The 23,000-nt window shown below is 30.6% G+C and overlaps 1 protein-coding gene across 6 annotated transcripts in view; it reads right to left on the reverse strand.

Annotated features, from left to right (window-relative positions):
- PCDH11X (protocadherin 11 X-linked) overlaps positions 1–23,000 on the reverse strand; it is a 754,051-nt gene that overhangs the window by 116,339 nt on the left and 614,712 nt on the right. For 4 of the 6 annotated variants that reach the window (XM_057718183.1, XM_057718189.1, XM_057718188.1 and 1 more), the window contains one exon: positions 13,198–13,221. The exons of the other annotated variants lie outside the window; for them this stretch is intronic. In XM_057718183.1, coding sequence (XP_057574166.1) covers positions 13,198–13,221 — 24 coding nt within the window. The remainder of the gene's footprint in view (positions 1–13,197; positions 13,222–23,000) is intronic. 6 annotated transcript variants of the gene reach the window in all.

Here is a 23,000-nt window from a genome sequence, read left to right on the forward strand (position 1 = left end):
AGCACCTGACATAGTGTCAGATATTTTGTTTAAAGCTAAATTTTATATTGTCACTATACTTCACAAGATATAAGATTTTTAAGTACTGAGATTTATAATAAAATTTTGATGGTTGAAACAATGGGAATTGAAGGTATACAGAATTAGGTTCAAAATCATGCTTCTACACTATCTGTGAAATGTTCAACATATAGTATTTTGACCTTTGTTTCTTCATCTGTAAACTGAAGATGACATTTACCATGTGAGGATTAAAATGGTACTAATGAACTCAGTGACAAGAACAAGGATGCAGATGCAGAGAATGGACTGGAGAACCCGAGGTTTGGGAGGGGGTGGGGGGTGAAGGGGAAGCTGAGACGAAGCGAGAGACTAGCACAGACACATATATACTACCAGCTGTAAAATAGATAGCCAGTGGGAAGTTGCTGTATAACAAAGGGAGTTCAACTCGAGGATGGAAGATGCCTTAGAGGACTGGGACGGGGAGGGTGGGGGGGGGGAGTCAAGGGAGGGAGGGAATATGGGGATATGTGTATAAAAACAGATGATTGAACTTGGTGTACCCCCAAAAAATTAAAAAAAACTAATAAAATTAAGAAAAAAAGAGACAAGGAATTCAGATTTATACCCTCTGTTAAAGGTTGCTATTATTTTAGTTTCTTATTTCTAATGATAGAGCTTAACTAGTAGAAAAATAGACTATATTGTATTTTTAATATTATAATCAGATGAAATATATTCAATAAATGTAATCACACCTAAAACTGATCAAAAGGCTGGTGCCAGTTAACATTGTGGAGTAAGAAATTCTCAAAATCCTCTCTTCCATGAAAGCAGTGAAAACACTAGCCAAAATATCAGAACCAATTTTTTTTAGAACTCTTTGAGTTAACAAAATCTTTAAGCAATCCAGAGAGGGTTTATCCAAGAAAAATATCTGTATCTCTAAAAGAATAGCAAGGTTTGTGCTGTTTTAACTTACGCTAGACTCATTCTCAAATCTTCAGCTCAGTAGTAGCCTTGAAAAAAGCCCACATTCCTGGGGCAGCTTGGTAACCCCTGGAGAGAGTAGAATGGAACTGAAGCTATTTGAAAAGCCTCATTCCCAAAGAGTTACTATTATATTACTTGTTTTGTGGTCCCCTATAAGTCCTAGTTTTAGGCTGATACAGAGCTTGCCCAGCGCTGAGAGCCTGCTCCCAGAGAGCTGTTGTTAAAAACAATAACAGGCAAGTGTTTTGACATTTCAGCTTCCTGAGGTGATGGATAGCAGTTGGAGTAAACAATAGACTTACCAAAAAGCTTAAAAGAAAAAGTGGGGAGTGAAATTTCAACAGGGCCATTGACCTTTGATAAGCCACGATATATTCTTGGATAACTATAAACACATATAGGTAGGCCTTATTACATTCTCAGGAAGGACCTGAGAAAGCCCTCAACTTTTGCCTCTGGCTGATATTGAGGCTCTATATGAGTAGAAGTAAAGGCTAAAGGCAGAAGTGTAAAGCACCTGGCTGAGTGTTGAAGTCATGGCTCAATAGACACAAAAATATTCTCAGCAAAGACTAGGAGATATATAGTTCCAGGCATTTAAAGAAAGCACTGCCCAATCATTAGCTTACCAGTTAGCTATTCAGATAAATACTCCAGTGACCACACATAACAAAGAAAACACATTTTGCAGAATTAGTTAAGAAAAGTAATTAAACAGACAAACAACAAATACAACTGTCAGCAACAACAAAAAATATCCTGGGGATAGGGGGAGAATCTGATTTCTAGAGTTGCCACATTTTACTATTTTAAACTGCCAGTTTTCAAAAAAATTTACAAAACATACAAAGAAATAAGAAATTATGACCTGTTCATAGGAATAAAAGCTATAAATAGAAGCTGTGCCTGAGAAAGCACAGACATTGGACTTGTTAGATACAGACTTTAAGCATCTATTTTAAATATGTTCAAAGAACAAAAGGTAACTATGTCAAGAGAATTGTTTAAAGCATGGGAATAATGTCTCACCTAATAAAGGATATCAATAAAGAGGTAGAAATTATAAAAAGAAACAAGTAGATAATCTCGTATTGAAAAAGTATGATAACTGAAATGAAAAATTCACTGAGGACTAGCAGCAGATTGGAACATGCAGAAGAATTAACAGACTTAAAGATAGGTCAAATAAGACTGTCTATATGTTGAATAGAACTAAAAAATGAATGAAGAAAACTGAACAGTGACTTAGAGACCTGTGTGACACCATCAGATGGACTAATATATTCATAATGGGAATCCAAGAAGCAGAGAAAAAAGTGAAAGGGAAAGAAATAATATCTGAAGAAATAATCACCAAAACCAGCCCCAAATTTGGTAAAAATACATTAATATACATGTCTGAGAAGCTCAATGAACTCCAATATACACCTAGAGACAACATAATCAAATACTTGAAAGACAAAAAGACAGAATCTTGAAAGTATCAAGAGAGACATGACTCATCCTGTGTAAAGAATCCTTAATAAGTTTCACATTTGACTTCCCATCAGAAACCATAAAGGCCAGAAGTGTTCACACTGTTGAAAGAAAAGTACTTCAACCAAGAATTTTTATCTTGTAAAACTATCCTTCAACAATAAATAAGAAATTAAGACATTCCCAGATTTTCTTTTTATATGAAAGATTCCATTACTAGAATACTTGCCTTACAAGAAATAATAAAGGGATGACTTCAGACTGAAATGAAAGGACACTGGGGAGTATCTCAAATGTTGGTGAAATAATGCACAAGTAAATATAAAAGATAATATAATTTATTTTCTATTTGTAACTTTTTCTCCCATCTGATTTAAAAAAGAACTGTATAAAGCAAAAAACTATAAATCTTTTAATTGACATACAATGTATAAAGACACAATTTGTATGACAATAATAGCACAATGGAGGGGAGAGAGAATGGAACTATATAGGAGCAGTTTTTATAAACTATTAAAATTAGGCTTGTGTTAATCAGAACTAGATTGCTATAAATTGCATTGTTCATTGTAATCCCCAAGGTAACCACTAAGAAAATAACTCAAAAATATAATAAAATAATGAAATTTGTTAAAATAGTCATTTAACAAAAAAACGGTAGCAGTGGAGGAACAGGAGAACAAAAAATACATAAGACATATAGAAAACAAATAGTAAAATGAAAAATGCAAGTCCTAATTTAGTAACTAGCTTAAATGTAAACAGATTAAACACTTCAATCAAAAGATATGGATTGATAGAATAAATTGAAAAATGATCCAACTATATGCTGGCCACAAGAGATTCAAAAATACCAATAGGTTGAAATAAAATGATGGAAAAATAGATACCATGCAAACAGTAATCAAAAGAGGAGAGGAGTAATTGTACTAACATGAGACAAAAGACACATTAAGACAAAAAATGTTACTAGAGACAAAGAAGGGTATTAGGCAAGAAAAGGAGGTAAAATACATTCATATTGGAAGGAAAGAGATAAAACTATCTCTATTCACAGATGAAATAATGTTGTATACAAAAAAATCCAAAGAAATACACATAAATAGTATTGGAGCTAATAAATAATTTAGCAAGGTTGCAGGATACAAGATCAACACAGAAAAGTCAATTTTTATACACTAGCCATGAACAATTTGACTTTAAAATTTAAAAACAATTCTATTCACATTAAAAGAATAAACTAAGAATATAGTTAACAAAAGAAGTGCAAAACTTGTATACTAAAACTACAAAACATCAAGAAATTAAAGAAAATTTAAATAAATTGAAAGATGTGTTCATGGATTAGAAGACAATATTAAAATGGTAATACTTCCTAAATTGATCTACATACCCAATACAATTTTTATTAAAATCTGAGATGATTTTTTTTAAGAGATTGACTTGCTGATCCTAAAGTTATTTCAGAAATTCAAGAGATCCATATTAGCCAAAACAATCTTGAAAAGAAGGAATAGATTTGGAAGAATGTTTCTGATAACAAAACTTAACACAATATTACAATAATCAAGACTTTGTGGTACAATCATGAAGATCAACACATAGATTAATGGACCACAATTTATATTCCAGAAATAAACATATTTATTTTGCTCAATTTTTGACATGAACACCAAGAGAATTCAACGGATAAGGAATACTCTTTCAACAAATGCTCCTGGAACAATTTGACTTCCATATACAAGAAAATGAAGTTGGATCCTTTTCTCACACTATATACAAACATTAACTCAAAATGAATCAAAAGCCTAAATGTAACAGCTGACTATACATTTTTTAGAAGAGAAATGTGGGAGCAAATCTTGAAGACCTTGTGCTAGACATTGATTTCTTGACAAAAATCCTAAAGCATCAACAAACAAATAAAAAATAGACAAGACTTCATTGAAATAACTTTTATACTTCGAGACACTATCAAGAAAATAAAGGCAACCTACAGAATGAAAAGAATTATTTGCAGATCATATATCTTATATGTAACTAGCATCCAGAATTTATAAAGAACTCTTACAACTCAATAATTAAAAAAGAAAATAACCCAAAAGAAAAATGAATGATATTCAAATAACTTTTCTCCAAAGAAGATATACAAATGGCCAATAAATGCACATAAAGTTTTTGAGCATCATTAATCATTAACGAAATGTAACTCAATGTCAAAGTGAGATAAGTGAGATAATATTTCACACCCATTACTGTGGTTACAATTAAAAAGACAGACATTGACAAGTGTTGGCAAGGATTTGGAGAAATCAAAACCACCATACAGTACTGATGGGAATGTTAAATGGTACAGTCAGTTTGGAAAACAGTCTGGCAGTTCCTTAAAATATTAAACATAATGTTACCACATGGCCCAGCAATTCTACTCTTATAAATATACATTGAAGAGAACTGAAAACATGTCCACACAAAAACTTGTACACAAATGTTCATAGCAGCATTATTCATAATAGCCAAAAGATGGAAACACCCACATTTCTATCAACTGATGAATGGATAAACAAAATGTGTGTATCATATAATACAATGATATATTACTCAGCCATACAAAGGAATGAAGTACTGATATATAGTATAATATGGATGACTCTTGAAAACAATATGCTATGTAGAAGAAGTCAGACATGGTAGACTACATAGCGTATGATTCTATTTTATGAAATCTGCTATATAGGCAAACCTATAGAGAAAGAAGTGAGAGTATTGGTTCCAGAATGGGGATGTGGGGAATTACAGTGTGACTGCTAATGGTTATGTGGGTTTTTGTGGGTGATGAAAATGTTCTGCAATTCAATAGTGGTGAAGGTTGCACACATTTATGAATATATTAAAAACAACTGAATTTTACATTCTAAAAGGGTGAATTGTATATTATGTGAATTATATCCCAATAAAAGCAGTAAATCAACATATTATAGTTCTGCTATATAAGCTTTCAAAGAGAAAATGTTTACAATAGTTGTATTCAAGGGAAAATTGAAAAGTTGAAGAAATCGCAACACACACTACAGCTAAATCCCATAACAATGCAACAAATCCTTTTAAATTAGGATGTACTAATTGAGTCAAAAGGTTTTACAACTTCCAGTAGAGAGTCTTTTCAAGAAAGTATTAATTGATTGGGTTATATTTCTTAAGTAAATTCTAAAAGTAAGCAAATGTGCATGTTATAACCCTGATCTTGAATTTCCATTAGACTGTAAATAATAATTATTATTATAATATTATCATAGATAAAATGAAATTCAGAGTTCTTGCCAAAAAAGCTAAAAGAAGATATGGGATAAATAAAACACTGGTAATATTTTCCCTTCATAACAATGCCGGTTTTTTGAGCATAAACTAATTATAATGAAACATTAAGTTTAGGGGTGTCATAGCACTAACCACAAAAGTAAGTTAAGCAGAGCAGTTAACTAACTAAGGAAACTGAATAACTAAGGAAATGAATGCTTTTATACTTGAGTAATTGGATTATCAAGTTAAGTAGTTCTAGTATCTGACTTTCAATCAATCCTGATGGCTTTAGCAGCTTGAAAAATGTGGAAGAATATGCAAAAATATATATGATTAAAAAGTAGTTTTGTTTATACAGTTTTTAACAAAATTCTAATATCATTTTTCATGATGAAGCTATGCATAGACCATTTTGATTTTCAACTGAAATGCAATCTTATAGCAGGCATGAAAGAGTACATTCTCAAAGTGATCTACTCAGGCAGACCCTGGCTTATGCCTCTACCTCTGAATATTTTGAGAAAATGTTGAAAATTGTCTATAGTTTTTCCCTAGCAATCCCATTTGAAATTTATCTCTATGTTATCCTAAATCAAGGTCACAGTATATCAAATCTTCCTACAGATAATGTCATTGAACATTAATATTAAAATCTTAATTCCATCTATTTATGAATAAATAACTCTACCTCTGTCTCTACTTAACTTCCATATATAACTATCAACATACTACCAATTTTCTTCCATGTCATCCCTTGCCTATTGGAGAGAGATTGGAGGATGAAGGAGGGGAATTAGTATAGTGCCTGGCATGTACCAGATACTCAACAAAGATTGCTGAATAAAAGGAAGCAAAGGGAAAGAGCACTGCCCAGAGGCCTGTGAAAGGGAAGGTTGGGAGGAAAAGGCAGGACTGTGCAAGGCGTTTAGGAAACTTTACTCTCAAGGTGCATTAACATGAAATGAACAACAGGGCTACATCTACAAATATAAGCCAGTTTGAGGAAATACTGTTAGACGAAATCATACAACCACCTATTTAAAAATAATCCATTGTTTTAAAGTGACAGACTTCATCTGCTGCTGCTTTGAAATGTGAACAGTGAGGAATGTTTTACATCTGCTCATGGAAAGTTGGTGATTATTATCATCATTATCATCAAAATCAATATTTAAAAAAAGAGAATAGCTGTTACTTAGTGCCATATAGTCTGCCTTCTGCAATCATCCTTTCTTTCAAGAGCTATGTCTAAATTAATGACAACAGAATCACTCTAGAATGGAAACTTTTGGTAAAATGAACCAGGGGTAATTTTAATTTCCATAGCGTACCATAAGAACTAATTTCAGCATTTCAATTCAACTAAATATTTTTATCAGAAATGTTTGGAACTGGTTTTGTCACAAATTATACACATATGCAGGAATAAAAAAATTTAAATGAAGTCTATTTCTGTGATTAGTTGCTATTCACATGTTTCCTTCTAAACTGTATGGTCCCTGGTTTATAGTTATATCTTTGACCTTCTATAATCTTCTTGGATATGTATTTTGGAGTGATGATCTTTTCCCAAATACTTTGCCAAATTTCCCAGCACAATTTGTTTAATAATTCATACTTTTAGCTCTGGTTTTGATTATTTTTAAATCATGTATTAACTTCAGGTATGCATTATGGTAAGCTTATTTACTATTTTACCCCATTGATTTATCAGTTTCTACACACCTACTGTCTTGTTTTTTGTTAAAGCTTTATATATTTGGACATTTGTTGACAAAAATCTTTCCCTTCTTTTTGTTGCTTTTCAAAATACTCTTATTCTTTACATTTTAAATACATTAGAAAAAGCTTAAGAAGACCAGAGTCTTCTTTTAAATATTTGGAAAATATTTAATATGAGTTTTCTAAAGTTCCATATTTCTTCCTTCTTGTCTGTTACCATATTGTTACATTAGGAGAACAGCAACAAATATGAACAGCAAGGAAAATACAATTTTTGTTAATCTGGTGTAAATTCAAACTTTGTAAAGCCTTCACCAGTCAGTTTCTTCAAAATGCAAACTGTTAAAATTTTATAAATCTCACTTGGATCCTGAATAATAGGTAAACACTGTATTCCATATCTTTAGTGATAAGCAACAATATAATTAGATATGATTACAGTTAATATAAAACATTTATCAATTTACTTCAATGTTGTCTTATTAAATGAGCACTGCATTTCATCACTGTGTAAGGTGTTTTCTGCTTTTAGTTTGGTGATATCTTGGACCAGTAATAGGTGATTATCAAGTGAAGGAATTGATACCTTAAATCGTCTCTGACATACAGCAGTATTGAGAATCATTTTTATAGCTGGTGAGCCTAGGAAATACACCCTGTGAGTATGAGTACCATGAATACAACATTCTGACATCTATTATGTAAATATTTTAGATTTGTTTAAGAGATTACAGGCTCTTATTTAATATTCTTAGAAATTCACATTCTTACATTCACATTAACATGGTAAATTATATTACTAATCTTTTAAAATTGAAGTACCACATTTTATATGAACTGGAAGATAGAAACTTCATCTTCTGGCTCAAGTTCTGGTAGTAATAATACATTTGATTATTATAAAACCCTATAGAGTACACGTTTTTAAATCATCCCTGCCTTGAGATTAACAAGCACCAATCAGTGTTCTCTACTGAGGGCTCCTCTTGAAAACTACTCAAGAATTTCAAGGAGAGTAAATTGCAAAGAATTGTGGTTCTTAAGAGCCTCAAACATATGACAAAAAGTCTGCATTTGAAAGTGTTGACTTTGATCTATACAGCCCTTTGCTGTTTGACATTGGACATTTTTTCATCCCCCATGGCCATGAAAATTAACAAGAGTACATTTCCCAAATGTTTTCTTTTTTTCTTTGAACTTTGGCCAGCCAGGGGGAAAATGTTCTCAGATGAGCAAGCATAAATTCAAAGTTTTCAAGTGCTTTTTTGTTTGTTTGTTTTTCTTCAAGGTATAATATCAAACCAATGTATACCAAGGCCCGTTTTTTCTCTGCAGCCCAATCCAAATTCTTAGCCTTCAAGAGGGATGTAAAATGTTTTTGTTATAGTAGCCACTAACCACATATAGCTATTGAGCACTTAAAATGTGGCTAGCTGGAATTGAGATGTGCTGTATGTGTAAAATGCATGTCGGATTTCAAGACTTAACTATGAAAAGAAATGTAAACTATCTAATTGAAAAGGTTTATATTGATTACTTGTTGGAAGAATGATATTTTGCTTATATTGGGTTAAATAAAATATGTTGCTAAAATTAATTTCACCTATTGTTGTTTTTTTTTTCCTTTTTTAAATGTGGCCCCTAGACAATTTAAAATTACATGTGTCCCTCATTATATTTCCACTTGACAGTGCTGATCAAAATCAATGATAATATATCACTTGAAATTCAAGACTCCTGGGCTATATTCTCAGATCAACAATTTACCTAATGAGAAAGTTGCCTTTTCAACAATCAATTGTTGTGTGTGTCCTAGAATAAAACACCCATTTGTAAAGTATATTTCAATAAAAAATTCTGCCTTATAGTAGACCCAGCTTTTGATATGGCATCTGCAAATGAAAGTAATGTAATATTTTATCATTTTTACTGTGTCAGTCAAATGGTATCAATTTCAAGACAGTGTAAGAGAAGAGTGATGTATATTAAAATTATGCTTTATGAAACGAGGGTTACTATTCTTATTAGTTGTAGTAGAAATAATGTTTATGGTTCATTAAGTGTTTAAGCCATGATTTGCTAAAAAGTAGCTGACTAATATGTCACTTAGCAATACTATTCATTTCCCTACATAGATTTTTAAAAAGACAGCAGTATAAACCCTGAACATAAAGTTTAAAGTATGCATTTTTATTCACAAATTATATACTGTTTCAAAACTATGCCAAGAGTTTTTATCACTGTAGAACCACACCCAGTTTCTAACTTTAATACACTGCATAGCCTCGAAAAGATACTAATTTTTCTTCCTTAGTCTACTTTTGTGTGGAAAATATCACATTTGGGTTTTTTTTTTCATTATAAAAAAAGTTAAAAAACAATACAATTTATCATAAAGCATGTTTTCTCTAGTTCTATGTGTCAATGTATAATACATAATATGGTGGAATGAACTTGTTATACATGATCTAAACAAGACAATTTTAGATGGTAAAATATGCAAATGCTTCATTAGACTTAATTCCTTTCACAAATACTGTTCTATGTCATTTTAGACTCTACTATTAGTAACCTAAAACAAAACAAATAAAACTGCATATTGACTTAGTCCTTTGGTCTGATAATTTAGGGAGATACCATATAAATTAACATGAAGTGATGAATATTACGGTCTGTGCTATAAATTTTTCATTTGGAAACTTACATGTGCACTTTCATTAACTCCTGGCCATGAAAAAAAAGATACCTTATGAAAAGACATCACTTTTCTTACTAATTGACACATGAAAAAGTCCATATTTATCATATATAAGGATGAATTATATTTTATGTTCACAAACTCTTATTAACTAAGTAGTTGGATGAAGATAGATGAGGTGATTCATTTGGCTGAGAGATAATTCATTTCCCCAGTCTCTCCTAGAACCTTCCACCTCAACCTGCTTTCTCCCCACAGTCTCATCCCTAAACAGCTTCTCCTGACTCAAACTCAACATTTCAAGTCTAAAGTAATGAACTCCTAAATTACAGCTGACCCTTGAGTGCTAATAATAAATATGGAAACCTAGCTCAAGAACAGATCCCTGAGAGTTATCTGAGGGCCAAAGGGGTAAAAGTTATGTAATAAAACAGGGTAAAGATATGCCAACACTCAGTTTGGACAACTGAACACTACTATGGACAATGAATGACTGCAGGTAGACAAATCAGTTGACATTCTCTTGCTCAAACCCTAGACCTCAATCAAAGCAGAAAATGCAATTGACATATTAGAGCTGGAACTCTGTCTTACATTAAGATATGTCCACAAAAAAAGGAAAGTACACTTGCAAGCAAATCCATTGAAAGGTATTAGTTTATAAATGTTTATAAATGTATATTTTGCTCAGAAGGAGATACAAAAGAATTTGCTCTGAATTAATTGACAAGTTTATATTTGCAATTTCTTCCTTAGAGACAAGTAAAGCACACCAGAATTAGAACTAATTCTCTTACTGCTAAGAATTTGCATGTAGATATCTAATTTACTGTGAGAGAAAAAGCCTATATATTTTTGTATTTAAGAAAAAAATGTCAGTGTTATCCCTGGTCAACCTTCAATAGAAGAGTTAAATTAATGAAATAATCTTAGTTTTAGAAATGTATGATTAGAATTGCAGAGGGCTTTTTCCTCTTATATACTAACATTTAATTACATAAAATTTGCCTAAGAAATTGTATTATGTGAGTTAAATAATAGCCAGTCTACTCAAATGAGCTGATGATGGAAGATGGATATACAAAATATGGTATGAAAATTATCATAAAGTATAATTACAAAAGGTACAATGGTGTTTCAGTGCAGCTTGGAGGCACAGCCCAGTTGCATTATGAATATACTAAATAAATATCAGTTAGAGCAAAATTTAAAATATGAGTTTAATTGCAATGATCATTACTCATTGGTGTATTGTTGAAAGTTCAAAAATCTAAGTAATAGTAGTGCTTTATACAGATAGAGTGCTTTAATTCATTTTATCAAATGAATTTCTAAATATTTAACCTTTCTTTGCCTCAGTTTCTACCTCTGAAAAAATGGATAAAATGATAGAATTTACACATAGAAGTGGTGTAAGTATTAAGATAAAAACATTTGTAGATTATAAGGGACTGCATATAGAACTGTACACACTTTTTTTTAATTTGAGAATTTTATTGTTATGTTGTCATGTTTTAGCAGCATGACTTCTCATGAGGCTTAAGCATAATTATGATTACTACAATTTTTTTAATGAAGGAAAGAAGAAAATGAAGACTCTGAGTTTAAATGACTTGGCCAAGTGTACACATCTAGTCAGGTGCAGAACTCAAGATGTCCTGACTCACATTCAAATGCTCTTTCCACTATGCCTCTGAGTAGTTATGCTCAGAACACCTTAACTTTGCATCACAATCACAAATGCATCTCCATGACTGTTATATAGCTGTAGTTTCTGAACAGTATCTCTCATGGGATATCTAAAAACTAATAAGAAGGGAAGAGAAAAAATGAAAAGTACATGCAATGCATCCACTTTCACCTGAATAACCCATGTAAATGTTGAATACTCAAGATTTTCTTGGGAAATAAAATATTTAGCTTGAAATTCTGCTAGTTAGATGATAGTCAAAAATTTATCATGGACCTTAGAACTAATTACATAAGATCACAAGAGAACTACACCAAAGCAATATAAAAAGACCAAAGCAACATTGAAAAAACATTTAAAATACCAAAAATAATAACACATGCTGCTTGTATTGATATGTCAAAATTAAAAATTAAAGTGGAAGTTCTTTACATAACAATTTAGATTTTTATGACAGATTTCAGAAAAAAAAATTATTCTTTGAGTGCTATTTCCACTTGGTCAAAATATCAATGGGCTGTAAATTATATTTCAAAATAAAAGTGTGTGAAGTGAACTGAATTATTGTCTTAAATAGTAATGGAGCAGTATGATAGATCCATCCCGAAGTATGAAAGACACAGTAAAGAAATTGGTGCACATACACAGAAAATGCAAATATATTTGGAACATTCAAAATATCCTGCAGCATTTTAAAACTTTATCAGCCCAATAAAATTATATACATTTTAACTGATTGCTTAAACTCCATATTTATTTTCTATTGATCATATCTTAGTATAGATTCACATATAATCTATATATTTTAATTTGGCAAAGAAAATGCATATTATTTATAAATTCACAAAGCATGTAAACTTGGATTATTTTGTTAAGCATGTATACAGCATACATGGTTTACAGATCAATTTTGAATGAAAATATAGAAAAGTAGAGTTATATCTTTAATGCATCCTCAGACGAAATCCTGAATATGCTTACACTGTCAGAGGAGAAAAATGAATAATGAAATTCATAGGTAATTTGAAAGTAACTACTGTAAGTCAGATAAATGACTATAGGGTCACATTAACTTCTAAAGATTAATTACATATAACTTAGAAAAAGCATTCAGTTATATGTTGTCCAACTGACTGAATACCTTTGCTAGGTATCAGTTCATTTAAAAACATACTGAAAATGTGTTTGAAGCAAACAGTTGAATTTGCAATGTTTTATGAGAAATGAAGAGGCCAAAATTTCTTAAAAGAAACACAAATTCATTTTAAAATGAAACATGCACCATGGTTATGATTTGTGTTGATTTCTACTGTACCTTTCTTTAGTCCAGGAATGAAAGCTAAAAAGAGAGTTTAGAAAAGTTAAATACAAATAAATATTTCTCTTATTCCCAACATGTTATACTAACTAAATAAATATAAATTGTAATATATTGCAATAAATTTTCAACTTCATTTTTTAGAGAATGTGATGATTGAGATAGATAAGGTAGAATACTGATTACCCATAAAAATCTGTCTCCTATAATATGTTTTTCTAAAGTCAGACCAAGCCTATGCTATATGCTGGCCTCTTGGGAATTAATGATTGGTCTTTCCTCTAAAGGCATAGTATTGTTGAACTCAACACTTTGCAAGAACTCAGTATATTTTCTAGCTTCATTGCCTATGATAACAAAGTTTAGTCCTCTATTAAAATTTCACCTTTTTTCATGGAACAGCCTAAAGGAAATGTAGTATAGGGAAAACATTGTTTTTGACTTAACAGATTGTTTTTCCTCCAAATCCGATGTGGAAAAAGCCATGGGAAAAAACCAAAACATTAACAGATACTAGCATTAGATGGCCCAATAGAAGTATTCTTATCTTGGTTAAGACCTTTTTTCTATAATACTGCTATTTTCATGACTAAAATTTCATTTATTTCTCACAATTAAAAATTATACTTATTATCCAGATAAATTATGGCATTGCATTATTAAGTGACTTCCTTCAAAACACTGTGAGATCATACTTGATCTAAGACAAATAACAGTCTATCTTTAAACAAAACAATTACATATTTATCAAAATGTCGATATGTGTTGATCTGGACAAATGAATCACAGATTTAGTGTTTGTAAAATTTTAAAGCCAACAGTAAAAATGACTTTCTGATATATTTAATAACACACATCTTAAGATGAAAACTTTAAAGGTAAACATTTTTTAAAAATCAATTTTGAATTAAATTTGAATATCATGAAACTAAAGATGTATGAAATGCTTAGAGAGAAGCAATAGGTCAAAGACTGATAAATGGAAGTGAAAGTAGTCTTTCTATGCAATAATATGGATTAATTAGAGAGCATTGTACATTTTAAGTGTCATTGACATATACATGGCACACTTATTTTTCATCATAAGGTGTTTCATCTATAAGCAATGTAATTTAATGGTAATACAAGCTGAAGCATAAAAGAAAAAAAGCAGTGCTTTAGACACTTTAGGTAGGATTGATCTTCTAAATAATATTCATCAACCCTGCACCACTCAAATAATGGTTCTACTTGAATGATATCTCTCTCTCTCTCTCTCACACACAATATTTTAATTTATTATTGGAATTAATAATCAATTCCTGTAATACTTTTTAAAAAATTCTTGTAATATTTAAATGTAGAGTTTTTAATATACTGGAGTGAAAAATAAAGGCTGCTTTAAGCAGAGAAATAATAAAGTACTTGCTTTCATTTTTAAGACTGTAATTTCAGTGTGGTCTAGACCTAGTTATCAAAATCCTTTCCAATTTGGTAACTGAAAAGGTCATAAAAAAATAAATGTGATAGTTCTAGACTTATTTCTAAGGGTAAGGAGGTACAAATAAAAGAAGCAAAACAAGTAACATGACAACAATGAAAAAGAAAACAAACACATTTCAAAAACCTATCTCAGGAGACATTTAGCTCCCAAGCTGAAAAATGAAAATTGGTTTATAAACCAGTAAAGTCAAATATTGATCAATTTTCCTTAAAATTCAAGACAATAAGCAGATTCTGAATAAAATTTTCAGGACAATTCTGAAGAAACACAAACTCACCACATGAAAAATAGTCAAAAAGGGAACCAGTTTCCTCCTGTAAAGCAACATTAAGTACTCATAGGCTAACACAGAAATTAATAGATATATTCATTATATTTAGGAATATTTTTTACATAGCATAAAGTTCATTTCCAAATGTATCCCTAAATTTAAATTGTATCTTAATGTTTAAAAGTTTATCATTGATAGTTTTGAAGCATCCACACTGCTCAAGATTTTTGCAGGATCAAAATAAGCATAATCTTTGTCATTTGAGATAGTAGAATCAATTTCACTATGACTGAAATTAATATTTTTAACTAATTAGTCCAACCAAAGTTATGTTATGATGACTATATCATTTATGTGTAACCTAAAATGAAATTTTACTAATACACAAAATGAATATATCTAACAAGTTAAATATGCTTTCACCAAGAAAATTGTTTTCAGGTTATTAAATATTCTGCAATGTATTTAATAATAAATGTATTAATAAATTTAAACACAATTCAGGTATCATTATTTTTACTTATACAAATGCAATAATCACATAAAAATTTGTGTGCATGCTTACTTTGAAAGATACTTAAGGTTTTAATATTACTTTCTAAATTTATTACTGAAATGAAACAAATCTTAATTAGCAAAGTAGCATAAATAATTAATTAGTAAACAACATGAATTACTGGGATTCTTGTACTACAAAGTTTAAATTAAGGAAACACATTTTATAGTAAAAACTTCAGCCTCTATTTAAGTCACATAAAAATTACAAAAAATTTATCACTAGAACAATACCGAAACGTTGTATTATTCTATACAAACATATTTTAATATTTCCTTCATAACCCTAACACAAATGTTTAAATACTCAACATGCACTAGAAACATCTGGCTAAACATGAAAAAATTATTGATAAATAGATACTGCTTGAATGGCTTAAAGGTCAACAGAGCTCACCACAAAATTGATGGTGTTGGCTTAATGTTTGCTGACCAAGTATCATGCACAAATCTATAATCGCCATTTACTTCAAAAAAGTAGTAATAATTGCAGTTGTTTTATCATGTATAACTTTAAAGTCACATAATAAAGCTACTTTAATGAAATTTTAAAAGGTCATCATTTTGGGGGTAAGATTTGAAAACATTTTTAAAGATATTCATTTGGAGATAATCAGATATCTTTGCCACTATAGTCAATTGAAGGATAATATTTTCTATAAGTATTAAATATTTAAATATTTATTTATTTAATGCATCACCATGTCTCAGTACATTACAGTGTTTATTATGCTTCCTGATATAGAGAAAAATCTGATAAATCAAGATTCAATTCACCTAAAACCTAACACATATTCTCAGTTATTATGGATTAACTTTTGAGAACCAGTTCCTCATTCATTTTCTTTTGCCAAACCACACAGGAGTCTGTACTGAAGGTCACAGAATATAGCAGAATCAGTATGAAAAAAAAAAAACAGCACTGTACTTGAAGACTGTAATGTCAAATTAATCGGCCAATACCTAGTTTTCATTGAATATTGCTAATTTTAAAACATTCTACAAGAGGTGCCAAAAAGACCCAGTTTTTCTTGATATATAATCCAAATCACCCCAGTGCATCTACTGTTGATTACAAAACTAATAAGGTACAGCATTATTGTACTTATGTAGATTACATAGAGTCTGAGCCACAACAACAGTGAAGCTCAAATCAAATTTTCTGTTCAAATTGTGTGAAAGGTTAAGGCTACAAATGCAAAAGCTCCATGATGATTAGTATAATGAGTATCTTATTTACAATAAAAGCAATGTTGCAAGTATAAAATAAATTTCTCATCTCTGTACATTAAAATTTCCATTCATATCCCTTTGGGTCCTGAGTTTCTATAAAAGTTAGTTTACTACTGGATTAAAGAAATATTCAGGGAATTCCCTGGTGGCCCAGTGATTAGGACTTGGCACTTTTACTGCCATCGCCCTGATCGGGGAACCAAGATCACACAAGCTGCATGGTGAACCGCCCCCCCCCAAGAAAAAAAGAAAGAAAGAAAAGAAAAAAAAGACATATTCATTTCAAAATTGACAGCCAAAGTCACAGTGTTGGCTTTATTGTAGAGACTAAAATCTAGAAATTAAAAGAAAACATTTTCACTAAATATGCAATTACCATTCTCTACATTAATGGATTTTGGTTGACCAAACTCATGCTGTGCCATACCAAATGGCTCATTTTCCTTTTTAGCCTAGAGTTGTACACATTTTTAAGTTTCTGAAGTTAACACATTTTTCCTATTTATTATAAAAGCTTTTTAATCCATAAACTATTGGCTGTATTTTCTGCCTTTTTATTTAGGGGATATCTTTGGGAACACAGCTTAGAGTTGTATGTCTTTTAAAATTCCTGAAGTTAACTAATTTTTCATATTCATTACAAAATCTTTCTAATCCATAATCTATTGGTTTTCTGACCTTTTATTTAAGGGATATCTTTGGGACCACTATAACAGATAGTACTTTCAAACGTCATTTTATTTTTCATGTTGACAGTTTAAGCACTTCAAAGAGCAGAGAGGTACAACTTAAATTTTATCTAGAATAAAATAAGTTCACAGGCCAAGGACCAGAGCCCTGAGGAAGTCATCTGATTCAACATTCTTAGTATACATATGAAGAAATGAGGTCAAAAGAAACCAAATGACTTGAAAAGTACCAACTTGCGACTAGAATATGAAAAAGTTCTGGAGATTTAAGGCACAGCATACTGGTTACAGTCAAAAATACTATATTACATACTTCAAAATTGCTGGTAGATTAGGTCATAAATCTCACCTCAAAAAGAAATGATAATTATGTGACATGATAGAGCTGTTAGCTTAAGCTACAGTGGTAATCACACTGCAATATATAAATGTATCAAATCAACATGTTTTACACTGTAAACTTACACAATGTTATATGCCAATTATATCTCAATAAAAAATAAAAATAAATTTTAAAAATGGGAGAAAATGGAATTACTTATCTATGATCCACACAACTAATTAGAGGAAGAAGTAGAGTTAGAATTCCCATTTTCTCTACCAAAGAACTCACACACTATGAAATGTTTTATTGATAGATTATTGATCATTTCCTTGATGGTTTACTGATCATTTCCAAGAGATGGAAACAATATGTATATCCAAATCTATTTGCCCAAGATAAACAGTTACTGAATGGAGTATCAAAAAAGTACATATTTTAGAATATATTTTGGGGAAATGCCAACTTAGATGAATATTAAATGTAATTTACCTTTTCATGTACACACCAATGACAAGGGCAAACAAGAGAAAAACATACTTTATGGAATCAAAATCTTGATTTGGTAAATCAAAAAAAGATAATTCCTATTAAAAATAGTAATTTGTAATTTAGCTTGGTCCTGGAGTGTTATTCCTCCTTTTCCTTAAAGTTTTAAGTCAAAAAGTTCCATCTCAAAATCTGACCTTAAGGTTTTAAATGGCTCAGAAGCATACAGAGTGAAACTAGCCAATCATAATAATTCCTTTTGACAGTTACAATAAGAGAAGAAAAATTCTGAAATGTACAGGACCAGATATCTTAGAGAAAAAGACTCCTGTGAACACAGATATTTTGACTTCACTTAATCACATTGTAAAACTGTTCTAGGCAACACAAATGTTAATTTCAAATACTTCTGGTTTAGTTTGGTTATTTCAGGGAGAAGATCCTTCATTTAAGAATTGTGCTGGGAATTTCTTGGCCATCCAGTGGTTAGGACTCCAGGTTTTCATTGCTGAGGGCCTGGTCTTGGTGTGGCCAAAAACGAAACAAAACAAACAAACAAAAAAACTATAAAATAAAAAAAAAAAGAATTGTGCTGACTCCTCCAACTACGAAACAAACAAACAAAACAAAACAAACAAGCAAACCTCAAGAAAACTGAAACATGGAGGATTCTGAACTTTTCAAGAAAGCAAAAGTGGGAATATAAATGGTTTCACAGTTTATTGAAATGTCCTACCAAGGCCCTATTTACATTACTTTGAGAGGTGTATGAAGCAGTTCTGAAAATAATACAAATTTAAATGATCTTGAGAAATTCCAAAAACAAAAGCCTGAGGGCTAGATCCATTATTTTTTTAGTTTGGCAAAGAAAATACTAAAAAAATCAATATTTCTGAAATCTGCCTCTAAGCTATCCAAAATGTTTGAAACAATTGCAGCTCTCAAACATTTCACACTTTTTAATACTCAATCTGTTCTTGAGTGAATGAATTCTAAATTAAGGCTATTTTAAAATAGGACTTGATGGTATATCTAGTCTTTGGGTCCATAGAGAAATTGATTTTTAAAGCATGTTCCTTTGCCTGATTTAATGCAGACAAAATACATGCCTCCAAGATAATAGTGTACAATCTGTACACTACTAAAGGATTTAAGTTTTTTAATCTCTTCCTTGTGAAATTTAATATGATTTTCTTTTAATCAGTTTATCTAATTTTAGAAGCTTTGGCTGGCTTGTCAACAACCTATACGAGTTGTGCACATAGAAAAATAACAGAGATAAAACTTAATTAAATCTAGAGACATACTATAATATAATAAAACTTTCTTTTAAAAAGAAGTTACTTTTTAGATTAAAAAACTTTTGAAACTTTTCCCTCACGTTTTCCCCAAACTGTTTGCTCTATATAAATGTATTCAAAAATCTGCTGTAGTAGCAAGAAAACAGTATGTAATTAAAATCTCTATATGGCATAAGTAGACATGATATCAGGGAATGACTTTTACTAAAACACTTCAAATTATTATTTCATTAGTGAAAATCAATTTTGTGAATTCTGCATAGTATTTTGTCCTTGCATATGAATATATGCTTTGCTAAAAATATTAGACTCTGCATACCATTTAAGGTACAATTTAGAGACAAAGATGTTTCATTGGAGAAACATTTATATTTATAATACATGCAATCTATATTTATATTATAAATATATTATGTATATTTCCTATTATGTATAGTACATGTATATTCATATATGTGTGTGTGTATATATATACATGTAGAATATGAAATAGGAAACCAGGAAAGGAAATAGTTCATTTAATAACCATTTCAAAAATACCTGCTTTAATTCTATTTTGGGCAGAGATTGATACTTTTTTGTACACAGAAGCATAATTTTTAAAAATCCATAAGAAATATGAACTAATTTCAATAACATTCTACTTTTCACTATCAATAAATATTGTATAGTTCTCCAAAGCAATGTTCTATTAATTTCACCTTAAAACTCTCTGAAAATGACAAAGATAGTGAACATTATTCATTGATAGTATTGAAAGAAAAAGTATGATGTTGGAAGTGCCATCTGACTTGATGATTCTCTTTATGAATATGTTTTCATCTTCTCATATGCTATGTTAGTGCATAGGAAGTTGTGATTTCTTGTAATCACAGTGAAATAATACCAGTTTAATCACAGTACCAAGTTGGTATTTTTAAATAATTGGAGACTTTTTGCTTATTTTCTATTTTATAGTCTTTCTCTCTAATATATATTTTGCCGGGACTTTTGTAACAGAGTACAGAACACAAGCTTTGACAGAAATTTTCATTCTTGGAACTAACTGGCTATTAATGTGTTTTAACACTTGGGGAAAGGAGTTAACCTTGAAACAATAGGCCATTTCTAAAAATAATAGTCTCAGGCTAGTTTTATTTTTTCAAGTTTTTGGGACATTATATTGAAGAAAACATGAAAAGTAAATGTATTGGAAGACCGATATTTCCATTAGGACAGTTAAAAGAATGAAATAAAAACCACATTCATGTTTGCTATATATCAAAAGAAGTATGATCATTTTTTAAATTTTAGATCTAAATTACCTTAAAATCTAGGGTTTAATGGCAATATCCACACACAATTATTATCCATAAAATTATTTAGTTTTATATTTCAAATGTCAATGGATAAATCTGACATACGGAAACCTGGCTATAGATTTTAGGAATAAACAAGAAGAAACATTTTCCATGCAGTGAAAAATTGGGTACCTACTATGGAGAACCAGTCTCCTTAGATGATATGTTGATAAATATTTTATGTCAGCAAAAAACAAAGAGTAAAAGACAGTGACACAAACATCAACAGGAAATGAAAAGAAGAAGTAAGCAATTTCAAACTTAATTAAATAAAGTTTATATGCACAGGAAGAGGAGGAGGAGTATGAAGGACTTATCAGTCTGACAGATTAACTGACTTCATAAGACATGTTAAAATGTTTTTGGAATAAACCAACTGCTATCTGCCTTAGAAATCAACTGCACTTCATGAGTAGAAGACACAGAGTCAAGGTAATGGCTCTTTGAATATACAAAATATAAATTTTAATTTTAGTATTTGCAAAAGAAATGCATATCACTTAGAGTTAAAGTATTGCCTAAGATCTACTTTTTACATAATAAGAAAGAAAATACAAATCTTTCATATAGTATAAGTGTGATTCTGTATTTGCTTGAAATTCTTAAGTATTAATCTCTCCCTTTACTTAGCCAAGTTTTTTCAAACATAAAATGATAATGTTTCTGCTAGCCAGGTTGGGGGATTGATACACAACTTGTGTCAAATATGTAGATTAGTATTGTTAAGAATCTGAAATTTGGCCTAAGAGACTCTAAAGCATAACCAACCAAGGAGTTTATTTAAAATGTATGCCAGTCCTATCTAGTCCTCTAATGCTCATTGCACTCAGATGAAACATCAGCGACACAAGGTTGTGTAAGAAGGGACAATTACTATGTTCTAGGCAGGTCCCTTGATCCCTTGATCTCTAAGTACTTTCCTATTCCATTTCTACATTTGTACTGGATCATGCAGAGAAGTAACCAGTGTTCACTCATTTTGCATAGTTACAACTCACTGAAAAAATTCTAAAAGTTATCCTACATGTTTTTTTTTAAATAGAATTAAATTCAATTTGGATTTTATTTTGTTAAATTAAATTCAAGTTCTACATGTAAAAATTGAAGGGAAAGTTTTGTAATTACCCAAACCACAATGTATTGGATTGGCCAGAAAGTTCATTCGGGTTTTTCCATAGGATCTTACAGAAAAACCTGACTAAACTTTTTGGCCAATCCAATGTCTCCAACAACATAACAATCTGATCTTTTCCCTGTAATTTGAAACATGATACCTGGATTTCAAGTGTCAAGGAAAAGAGAAACATAGTCATATTTTAAAAAAGGAATACTATTCGATTTAAATAAGATCTAAGATTAGTGCTTTTTCCTATTAGAAGAGATTTTTTTTTTTTCAGAATATAGATTACCCCTTAGGTTGACTAAATTGAAAGAAGAATTTGATATGTGGTTTTGAACTAAATATGCATGAATTTCTAATTCTTTTTTTTAATCTTTATTTCCTATAAATAGTTAATTGAATAACATCAAAAAGAACCAAAGCTAGTGCATCATTACATATTTTCAACAGAAAACCATACATGGTTATCAATAAACTCTGATGACTATCACAAAACTCTTTCATTTTGAAAATTGGGCACTTTCAGGAATGGACACAAAACATTCTCAGCTATCATTTTGCTTTTTAGTTCAAATAGTTTAAATAAGATACATTAGAAAGAAGATATAATTCAAAATTAATTATATAATCTAAATCAAGGATTTTAGGAGTCATAAATATATAATAGAATGCATTACTACTAATAAATAAATATGATGCCACTAAACCTAAAAATATTAGTAAATATGTATGAATTTTTTTAAATTAATTAATTAATTTATTGCCTGCACTGGGTCTTCATTGCTGGGTGTGGGCTTTCTCTAGTTGCAGCGAGCAGGGGCTACTCTTTATTGCAGTGAGCAGGCATCTCAGTGCAGTGGCTTCTCTTGGTGCAGAGCACAGGCTCTAGGCATGAGGGCTTCACTACTTGTGGCACGTGGGCTCAGTAGTTGTGGCTTACAGGCTCTAGAGCACAGGCTCAGTAGTTGTGGCACATGGGATTGGTTGTTCCGCATAT

Source organism: Hippopotamus amphibius, chromosome X, assembly GCF_030028045.1.
Source record: "Hippopotamus amphibius kiboko isolate mHipAmp2 chromosome X, mHipAmp2.hap2, whole genome shotgun sequence".
NCBI classification, from domain to species: Eukaryota; Metazoa; Chordata; class Mammalia; order Artiodactyla; family Hippopotamidae; genus Hippopotamus; species Hippopotamus amphibius.